This window comes from Cebus imitator, unplaced genomic scaffold, assembly GCF_001604975.1.
Source record: "Cebus imitator isolate Cc_AM_T3 unplaced genomic scaffold, Cebus_imitator-1.0 Scaffold39, whole genome shotgun sequence".
Classification (NCBI taxonomy): Eukaryota; Metazoa; Chordata; class Mammalia; order Primates; family Cebidae; genus Cebus; species Cebus imitator.
The window spans coordinates 7,187,745-7,199,254 of record NW_016107354.1 but is presented as its reverse complement, the minus strand read 5'-3'; the positions used below and the strand labels follow the sequence as shown (position 1 = coordinate 7,199,254).

At 42.0% G+C, this 11,510-nt stretch overlaps 1 protein-coding gene across 4 annotated transcripts in view; it reads right to left on the bottom strand.

Moving 5' to 3' along the window:
- NCR3LG1 (natural killer cell cytotoxicity receptor 3 ligand 1) overlaps nt 1–11,510 on the bottom strand; it is a 37,526-nt gene that overhangs the window by 9,225 nt on the left and 16,791 nt on the right. For all 4 annotated transcript variants that reach the window (XM_017525808.2, XM_017525810.2, XM_017525809.2 and 1 more), the window contains 2 exons: nt 10,172–10,522; nt 694–1,026 (listed from right to left, as the gene is read on the bottom strand). In XM_017525808.2, coding sequence (XP_017381297.1) covers nt 694–1,026; nt 10,172–10,505 — 667 coding nt within the window. In that variant the 5' untranslated portion in view covers nt 10,506–10,522. The remainder of the gene's footprint in view (nt 1–693; nt 1,027–10,171; nt 10,523–11,510) is intronic.

Genomic DNA, 11,510 nt, shown 5'->3' with positions numbered 1-11,510 from the left:
AATTCCTCTCTCCCTCAGGACCATCCTAGGCTCCATCTGGCATACCCTGACCACATTCCTCAGGAACTCCAGTCACTCCCTGCCTTCCTTACCCCTCTCAGCCCCAGGGGGATGCATTTTACCAGCAAGGCCACCCTACCCAAGACCAGAGCTATGACCTCAAAAAGCCCCACCCCACCAGCAGGAGTGGGTCTACTGTGAGCTGTGTTGTCCTAAGGATTCAGTGTGCCTGGGGAAGGCACTGAGCATTTGCAAAACCACTATACTGTAGCTTCCCCACCTTGGGACAGAGCCCGTAAGACAAGACTACTGATTCACCCTCTACCAGGCAACAGTTTACAGTAGACCTAGAGCCTGACTAGAAGGGCTGATGGCAGGTTTCCTATTTCAAGCCATAAGGACCATCCAGAACCCTGAAGCTGCCATGAGCTGACAAGTAAGCCCTGCTCCACCTGATGACTGCGGTCACCACTCTCCACCTACTAGACCATCATCTGCCCTGGTGCAGGGACCTAGGCTGGACTGCTGATTCTGGGGCTGAGCTAGGCCAGACCCTAGCTTGGTCTTTCCAGTCCAAGCTTTCTCTCCTTCCCCTTCAGTCCCTAGCTAAGACCCTGGGCTGGTGTGGGAACAAGTCTTATGTTATAGTCCCTCAAGGCACGGAAGAGAAGAAATGTCCAGAAAGACCCTTACCAGAAAATCTCTGCCGAGAAGTCAGGGTAAAGTTGTTCCTCCAGGGGGTATACAAGGACACGTGCTGTACCACACACTGGTAGACAGTCTCAGGGTCTTCCTGAGAGGAGTTCAGCTTCAATTTGCTGGTGACATTAAATGTACCATCCGCATTCTTGATGGTGGGACCAGGGATGACACCCTCAAAAATCTCTACGTGATGGGGAACCTCGCGGGTCCACTTCTCCCATGTTATATTAATAGCTTCTGGGTAGAACCCACTTGACTCACACATAATATATTTGCTTTCATTCTCTTTCACCACCACTTGGAACAATCTGCAGGCTGGGGAAGCTGCCAGGGGAAAGAAAAAAACTTAAAGAGTTGGGCCCAGCAACAAACTACCCTTTTATCCCCCCAACACCTTATACTAAGTGGCTTCTACCATACCCTCACACCTGTGCAGCACTGCTCCTGTAGCCAGACAAGACAAAAAACACAGGATGCCTACTCTCTTTAAAGATGGGGACCCTGAGGCATGAGTGATGCTGCAGCCATGTCCAGCAATGAGCTGGAGATTTACAAAACCAGACTGGGCACTCCTTAAGCGTAGGGAGGGTCTAGCTTATTATCAGCCTGACATCTAACCCATGGCAAGCCTTCAGGACATGTGGTTGACAGAATGCGAGTCTGCTTGGGCTAAATATTCTGGGTGTGCCGGTTCCAGTGCCAACTGGGTGTTGACATGCTGTGACCCCAACTCTCAGAGCAATTTTGTAAAGCACAGTTTTCTTAAGCTACGTTGTGCCACAGAGACCTTTCATAATCTGAGGAAAGCCTTGGAGCACTGTTGTGGTAGAGATTGCTAATTGCTCTTCAATTTCCATTCTATGCATTTTTAGCTGGACATGACACATCCAGATTAAAGCTGCATCACCCAACCTCCTCTACAGGTAGGTTTGGCCATGCAAACTCCGGGTCTAGCAGGTCTGGATTTAAGCAAAAGTGGCAAGAGCAACTTCTAGGAAGTATCCTTAAGTTAAAAGGATGTCTTAAAGGACTGTCTCCTTTTCTCTCTCTCTCCTTCATATTTCCTACAGAATGTTTGGAATACTTTGTGATGACCGGAGATGGAGAAGCCATTTTCAAACACAAGGTGGATGATACATATTGAAGATGGCACAGTTATAAGACAAAAGGATCCTGGGGACTGTATGATCACAGAGGAGCTGCCATATCTGCCCTGGGCTGGCTACATTAGTGTGAAAAGGAAAATAAACTGCTATTTCAAAAGCCACTATTGACTTCCAATTTTCCCTCTGACATATAAAGACCTGAGAGGTCATCACTCCCATCTTCATAGTAAGAACAAAAGCTGAACAAATTGAAAATCAACAACCTTTCTTAGATCCCTCAGAGAATTGAAGTGACAGGGCAAACTGCCACTCAGAAAACTGGAGAAAGAAGGAGAATAAGAAAATTATAACTAAGATCAAATTACCTCATGCTGCTGGAGTCATAAACAGGTAGAAGTACTTAAGCAGTAGCTCTGACAAATTGTTAAAGGATGAGTGTGGACTAGCTTGAGAATAAAAACCTCCTCAGGTCCTGGTCTTAGGGATGGTACCATACTTTCATGGGTTTTCATCCTCAGGACCCAGTCTTGGGGATGCTACTACACTGTCATGAGGTTTACTTCCAGGAACCCCACCAGATTCTCACCATAAAGATGCAAGAAAAATATTCTCCTCTTTCTGGGGGATGGAAAGAAGTAATCATTTAAAAATATACCCAGATTATTCCTTCCATCTCAAGGGAAGATGTCGGAGCCTTATCTGACCTGGGAAAAGAAAATTAGCCAACTCCAGCTGTCTATAGCCTTTCTGTATCACTTAAGAAGAGAGAAAAATAAAAAGCTAAGAAATACTTCTGAAGGTCACAGCCCAGAGGCTCAGGCCACTAAAAGAATAAGATTTAATCATAAAAGTATAGACTGATTCTCCTCCAACCCTTTACCATCACATCAACAGGGCTCCAGCATAATAACAGAAGATTATAAGTGAGAGAGCTACAAGGCACAGACCCTATTTAAGGAGTTCAAAAGAAAACTCAAAGACAACAGGAAAGGAGATAAACCACTAGAGGAAACTGAAATTTCTGGCACCTATAGCTACAATAAGCATTAAACACAACCAAGCTCCTAGCCAAATTAACAGAAAGCCTCATAATAAAAGCCCATTTGGCTCAGTTCCTATTACCTGATACATAATATCTATCTTTCAACTGAAAAATTACAAGACATGCTAAAAAGTACATGAAAACAAAGCAAGTATCAGACCTAGACTGAGGGATGACACAGATTTTATAATTATCATAGAGGGAATTTTTTAAAACTATAATTCAAATGTTAAGAGCACTAACAGGAAGAGCAGATAACATGCACAAACAGATGGTTAACATAAGCAGAGAGATGGAAACGCTAAGAAAGAATCAAAAGTGAATGCCAGAACTCAAAATACCATAAAAGAAATGAAGAATGCCTTCAATGGATTCAGTAAATTCAGTAAATTCAGTAAATTTGAAAATGACAAGGAAAGCATCAGTGAGCTTGAAGATGTTAATAGAAACCTCCCAATCTGGGCAGAGTGTGGTGGCTCACACCTGTAATCCCAGCACTTTGGGAGGCCAAGGTGAGTGGATCACTTGAGGTCAGGAGATGGAGACCACCCTGGCCAACATGGCAAAACCCTGTCTCAACTAAGAAAACAAAAATTAGCCAGGCGTGGTAGTGCATGCCTGTAGTCCCAGCTACTCAGGAGGCTAAGGCACAAGAATCGCTTGAATCTGGGAAGCAGAGGTTGCAGTGAGCGAAGATCCCACCATTGCACTCCAGCCTGGAAGATAGAGTGAGACTCCGTCACAAAAAAAATTAAAAAAAAGAAACTTCCCAAACTGAAATAGAAGGAGAAACAATATTTTAAAAAATCAGAATATCTAAGACCTGTGGGATACTGCAAAAGGTGTAGTGTGTGTGTGTGTGTGTGTGTGTGTATATATATATATATATATATATATATATAGTGGGAATATGAGAAGAAGAAAAGAGAAAGGAGCCAAAGAAATACTTTGAAGAAATAATGGCTGAGAATTTTCCAAAAGTAATGACAGACACCAAACTACAGACCCAGGAAGCTTAGAGAACACCAGGTAGGATAAATATCCAAAAATCCACATCTAGGCATATCATATTTCAGTTTTAGAAAGACAAAGATGCCCAAGCATGGTAGCTCACTCCTGTAATCCCAGAACTTTCAGAGGCCAAGGCAGGCAGACCACTTGAGCTCAGGAGTTCAAGACCAGCCTGGGCAAAATGGCAAAATGCCATCTCTAATACAAAAATTAGCCATGAATGGTGGCACGTGCCTGTGGTCCCAGCTACTTGGGAGGCTGAGGTAGGAGGATCGCTTGAGTTTGAGCCCAGTAAGTTGAGGCTGTAGTGAGCTGTGATCACACCACTGCACTCCAGCCTGGGCAACAGGGCAGGATGAAGGGAAGGAAATGAAAAGAAAAGGGAAAGGGAGGAAAGGGGGAGGGGAGAGGGAGGGGAGGGGAAGGGAAGGGAAAAAGATATTGAGTCAATAACTAATCTAAATTAAAAAAGAGCCGGGTGTGGTGGCTCACGCCTATAATCCCAGCGCTTTGGGATGCCAAGGCAGATGGATTACAAAGACAGGAGTTTGAGACCAGCCTGGCCAATATGGTGAAACCCCATCTCTACAAAAAATACAAAAATTAGCAGGTATGGTGGCAGACACCTGTAGTCCCAGCTACTTGGGAGGCTGAGGCAGAAGAATCGCTTGAACTCGGGATGCAGAGGTTGCAGCGATCCAAGATCACACCACTGCACTCCAGCCTGGGCAACAGAGCAAGATGTGTCCCCCCACCCGCTCCCAAAAAAAAGAAAAAGAAAAAAAATCACTTTCAAAAAAAGAAAGCACTAGGGTTTGATGGTTTCACTGGTTAATCCTACTAAACATTAAAGACATAAATAATGCCAGTTTTTTACAATTTCTTCCAGAAAGTAGAAGTAGACAGAGGCAACACATTCTACCTTATTTTACCAGCCCAATATTACCCTACTGCCCAAACCACATAACGTGTTACAAGAAAATTTAACTACAGACCAATACCACTCATTAAAACAGATATAAAATCCTCAAGAAAATATTAGCAAATCTAACCCAACAATGTATAAAAAAATTATACACCATAATCAAGAGAGGCATATAACACATATGCAAGGCTGGTTCATCATTCAAAAATCAGTTAATGTAAGTCATCATATCAACAGGCTAAAGAAAAGCTTACATGATCATACCAATAATGCAGAAAAAGTATCTGACAAAACCCAACAATTATTCATATGAAAAACTCTTAGCAGTCTAGGAATAAAGGGAAATTTCCTCAACTTGTTAAAGAATATTTACCAAAAAGTAGCTAACATCATACTTCATGGCTAAAAAGTAAAATCAGGAATAGGCATGATATTCCTTCTTACCACTCCTATTCAACATTGTAATGGAAGTCCAAGCTAGCATAACAGGACAAGAAAAGGAAATAAAAGGTATAAGGTTAGCATGGAAGAAACATGAGGCAGGTACAGTGGCTCACACAAAAATGGAATCCCAACATTTTGGAAGGCCAAGGTGGGAGGATCACTTGAGCTCAGAAGTTCAAGACCACCCTGGGCAACATGGTGAGACCTCATCTCAATAAAATAAAATAAAACAAAATAATAGAAGAAATAAAACTGTATTTTTCACAGACAGCATGATTTACATAGAAAAATTCCAAGACTTGTCCGAAAAAAAACCTCCTAGAATGAATAAGTGATTAAAGCAAGTTGCAGTATACAAAGTTAATATGCAAAAATCAGTTACTTGACAGGAATGAACAATTGGACAACTGGAATTTAAAATTATAATACCATTGGCCAGGTGTGGTGGTTCACACCTGTAATCCTGGCACTTTGGAAAGTGAAGCTGGTGGCTTATTTGAGATCAGGAGTTTGAGACCAGCCTGGCCAACATGGTGTAACCTTGTCTCTACTAAAAATACAAAAATTAGCCAGGTGTGGTGGCACATGCCTGTAATCCCAGCTACCTGAAAGGCTGAGACAGGAGAATCACCTGAACCCAGGAGGTGGAGGTTGCAGTGAGCCGAGATAGCACCACTACACTCCAGCCTGGGCAACCCAGCGAGACTCTGTCAAAAAAACAAACAAAAAGATGTCAATTTTTCCCAACTTGATCCATAGATTCAATGCAATCACAATCAAAATCCTAGAAAGTTATTTTGCAAGTATCAACAGACAGATTCTCAAGTTTATATGGAAAGATAAAAAAAACCGGAGAGCTAACACTATACTGAAGAAAGGCAACAAAAATGAAGGACCAACAGTACCTGACTTCCCGACTTACTATTAAAATACAGTAATTAAGACAGTGTGGTACTGGGGAAAGAAGAGAGAGAGATCAGTTAAACTGAATAGAACAGGGCGTGGTGGCTCATGCCTATAATCCCAACACTTTGGAAAGCTGAGGCAGGTGAGATCATTTGAGCTCAGAAGTTCCTGACCAGCCTGGGCTCCACGGTAAAACTACATCTCTACAAAAATTGACTGGGAATGGTGGTATGAGCCTGTAGTACAAGCTACTCAGGAGACTGAGATGGCAGGATTGCATAAGCCCAAGAGGCAGAGGCTGCAGTGAGCCGAGATCGTGCCATTGCACTCTAGCCTGTATTAAAAGGAAAAAAAAAAGAAACTGAATAGAAAGCCCAGAAACGGATCCATACAAAAATATTCAACTGATCTTTTGACAAAGGAACAAGGCAATTCAATGAAGAAAGGACAGTCTTTTCAACAAATGATGCTGGAACAATTAGATGTTCATATAAAAAAAATGCATATAGAATATAGACACAACCCTCACACTTTTCACAAAAATTAAAGCAAAATTCATGATAGACCTAAATGTCAATGGTAAAACTATAAACCTTCCAGACAATAACATAGGGGAAAATCTAGGTAGCCTTGGGTTTGGTGGATGAGCTTTAGGATACAATGTTAAAAGCGTGATCCATGAAGAAAAATGCAGTAAGTTTGACTTTATTAAAATTAAGAACTTTTGCTCTACAAAAGACGTTGTTAAGAGAATGAAAAGACAAGCCACAGACTGTGAGAAAATATTTGTGAAACATCTATCTAATAAAGACTTGTATCCAGAATGTACAAAGGATTCTTAAAATGCAACAATTTAAAAAAAAAATGAGCCTAGTTAAAAATAGGCCAAAGAGCTGAACAAACATCTCATCAAAGAAGACATACAATTCCCAGAATTCTGGGAGGCAGAGACTGGCAGATCATTTGAGCCCAGGAGTTCAAGACCAGCCTGGGCAACATGGCAAACCCATCACTACAAAAATTACAAAAATTAGCCAGGCATGGTGATGTGCATCTGTAGCCCTAGATACCTAGGAGGCTGAAGCCTGGGAGAACACCTGAGCCTGGGAAGTCGAGGCTGTAGTGAGCTGTAATCGCACCACTGCACTCCAGCCTGAACAGCCAATAAACACACAAAAAAAGAAGACATATGAATGACCAATAAAAATATGAAAATATGTCCAACATTATGTCATTAGGGAACTGCTAAATAAAGCAACAAATGAAATACCACTATATACTTATTAGAACGGCAAAAATCCAGGCTGGATGTGGCAGCTCATGCCTGTAATCCCAGCACTTTGGGAGACCGAGGCGGGAAGATCACCTGAGGTCAGGACTTCAAGAACAGCCTGGCCAACATAGTGAAACTCCATCTCTACTAAAAATACAAAAATTAGCTGGGCATGGTGGCGGGTGCCTATAATCCCAGCTACTTGGGAGGTTAAGGCAGGAGACTCGCTTGAACCTGGGAGGCAGAGGTTGCAGTGAGCCAAAGTCCTATCACTGCACTCCATACTGGGCAACAGTGCAAGACTCCATCTCAAAAAAGATCTCCAAAAAAAAAGAAAAAAACAACAAAAAAGGAATTGCTAGAAAGCACTGCAGTCTAATAGACAAAGTTGCTTCTTATGGGGGTACAGGTTAATAATTAAACAATTAAATAAACAGAAGACGGTGGGTACAGGTTTCTCACTGGTGGAGTGGGAGTTTACAGATATACAGAGAAGGAGACTAGAATGATCCATGTGGTAATGGATTACAGTTGGAGACGTCAGTAAGAACAAATGTTTAATTTAATATAGAAACAGATGGTTACACATAGAAATATTTATAGATATGCATATATGCAGAGGTTAGTACACATACATATATTTCTTTGCTCTGTCGGCTGAGATGGTCTAGAATCAATGATACCTCAGTAGCAAAAAGTACATCTAGTGTTCAGATCTTGGTTTCTAATATCATTTTCCAATAAAAGGAACCAAGGATTCTTGGAATATTGGTTGGTTCTAGGAAATATACAAGAAAGGAAATAATACGAGATGAATCTGTAATATTTTATAGTGCCAAAAAGTAAAAAGTGCTTAACATAAAACAAAATCCTTGACATGGATTTGCCAAAAATTAAAAAAGTAAAATAAAACAAAATTCTACAATGATTGGGTTATATCAATGGGACACAAGAGTCAAGTGAATGAGTTCCCAGTGGCCAAAGCTTAAACAATTTGAGAAAAAAATAAAGAAGCATTGCATTATGACACAAAATATAAAATAAATACCCTTGAGTCCTTATTGATATCAATGATTGAATAAATTCATAAATGGGAGAAAAGAGATAAATTTCCCATGCAGAAGAATTCTAAAAAAAAAATTATGTAGATACTTCACCCCCAAGGAGGAAGAACATAAGTAACCCCCCCCCCACCTTAAGTGTGAGCTGCACAGAATGACTTCATTTCAAAGAGTACAGTATGAAAATAGGGAGAAGGGTAACTTTTAAGTAGAGAAATCAAACAAATACTACTTCAACTAGGTGATCAAAGTCAACATCTACAGTCATAGTCATGTGATTTGATGTGATGAAAATGGCAGTTTACCTCTGCGATGTTCCTCCAAAAACCCCAAGTCCAATTATGAGGAAGAGAGCAGACAAATCCTAATTGAGTGACATCCTGCAAGGTACCTGACCAGTAGCCTCACCAAACTGTCAAGGGCATCAAAAGTAAGGTCTAAGGAATTGTCACAGCAAAAAGGTGCCTAAGAACATATAACAATTAAATGTAATGTGGTACTCTGATGGGATCCTGGAGCAGGAAAAGGACATTAGGTAAAAACTAAGGAAATATGAATAAACTATGGACTTTATAGTAAGATGTCAACATGGGTTCATTAATTATATCAACGTACCATAAGAATGCAAGGGTATGCAGAGTAAGAGTGATATGAGAACTCTCCTACTATCTTTGCAATGCTTCAGTAAATCTAAAACTGCCCTAAAAAAAATCTATTAATGTCTCTTAAAGTCACTGTTGACCAGGCATGGTAGCTTACCCCTGTAATGCCAGCACATTGGGAGGCCAGGGCAGGAGGATCTTTTGAGGCCAGGAGTTGAAGACCAGCCTGGACAACACAATAAGGTCCCATCTCTACAAAAAATGTAAAAATTAGCCAGGCATGGTGGCATGTACCCGAAGTCCTAGCTACTCAGGAGGCTGAGGCAGGAGGATCACCTGAGCCCGGGAGTTTGAGGTTACAGTGAACTATGATTGTGCCATGTACTCCAGCCTGGGCAACAGAGCAAGACCCTGTCTCCTATGTAGACCCTTTCTATAGATACATAAAGTCTGGAATAACAATGGCTATATATACGGGCAACTGACAGTTGCCCGTATATATAGCCACTGTTGCTGTTATTCCTATGTCAATTGCAGAGGAAATTAATCCTAATTAACATGCCTCTCACTCTCAAAATTACTATGAACAAAACAATCAAAGTCAATGTACAATTATGGAGGGCCCATGATGGGCTGAATTATGTCCTCCTAAAATTCTTATGTCCTCCCAGAATTCCCAGTATCTGTGAATGTGACTGTATTTAGAGATAGGTTCTTTAAAGAGGTAATTAAGTTAAAATGGAGTTATTAGTGTGGGCTCTTATCTAAAATGATTGGCATCCTTATAAGAAGAGGAAATTAGGACACAGACATAGGCACAGAGGAAAGACCATGTGAAGACACAGAGAGAAGATGGCCAGAGGAGAGAGGCCTCAGAAGAAACCAATCCAGAAGTATGAGAAAATAAACACCTGTTATTTAAAGCTACCCAGTCCTATTTTGTTACGGCAGCTTAGCAAACTAACACAGCCATCAAGCTCATCCATGTATTATCAGATCATTTTGTAATACAGCAAAGTGGAGCTCGAAGAGGTGTTTTGGTTTTATTACTGTTAACCCCAACCATGGGAACTGTAGGGCACTGCCCCGAGGCACTCACCCACAACGCCAAGCCAGATCCTTCCGTGTGCCTTCTTAGGGGTGGATACCACCTCACATCGGTACTCTCCTGCTTCCTCCAGCTGGACTCCAGGCAGCTGCAGTGAAGCATCCCCACTCTTCAGCCTCCATGGAGACACACTGGCTCCAGGTCGAAATGCCTTTAGGTGATCTCCAAAAAATTCAAATACCTTGAATTCTTTGTCAAATGTTGGACTCTTCCGAAACCAGGTGATACCTACACTCGTGATGTTGTGGGGTTCAGAATCAAAGAAATTGCAGAATATAGTGACATTGTCATTCAGGGGTGTGGTCTGAGTCCCTCCTTCCATCATCTCCACTTTGAGTTCACCTATGGCAGTAAGAGAACACAATGTTCAGTTTTCCAATTTATGAATATGTTTTTGGGATGTGCTATTGACTGAATGCTTGTATCCTCCAAAATTTATATTGAGGCCCGACCACCCCACCATGTGATGGTATCTGGATGCAGGGCCTTTGGGAAGTGATTAGGTCATAAGGGAAGAGTCCTCATGAGTGGGATTAGCACCCTTACAAGAAAAGACATGAGGGCCGGGCATGGTGGCTCACACCTGTAATCCTAGCACTTTGGGAGGCCAAGGCGGGCAGATCATGAGGTAAGAAGTCACGACCAGCCTGGCTAACATGATGAAACCCTGTCTCTACTAAAAATTCATTAGCTGGGTGTGGTGGTGGAGCCTGTAATCCCAACTATTCGGGAGGTTGAGGCAGGAGAATTGCTTGAACCCAGGAGGCAGAAGTTGCACTAAGCTGAGATCGTGCCACTGCACTCCAGCCTGGGCAACAGAGCAAGACTCTGTCTCAAGATTTAAAAAAAGTAGACAAGACAAGACATGAGGCTGGCATGGTTGTTCACACCTGTAATCCCAGCACTTTGGGATTCTGAGGCGATCACCTGAGCCTAGTAGTTCCAGACCAGACTAGGCAATATAATGGGACCTCATCTCTATAAAAAATAAAAATAAATTAGCCCAGCATGGTGGTTAGGACCTGTAGTCCCAGCTACTTGGGAGGCTGAGGTGGGAGGATCTCTTGTGACCAGAAGTTCAAGGATGCAGTCAGCCATGATAGTGCCACTGCACTCTAGCCTGGGTGACAGAGTGAGCCTCTGTCTCAAAAATAAATAAATAAATAAGAAAAGACATGACAGGCCACATGTGGTAGCTCATGCCTGTAATCCCAGTGTAATACCTCCCACTACTTGGGAGGCCAAGGTGGGTGGATCACCTGAGGTCAGGAGTTCAAGACCAGCCTGACCAACACGGAGAAACCCTGTCTCTACTAAAAGTACAAAATTA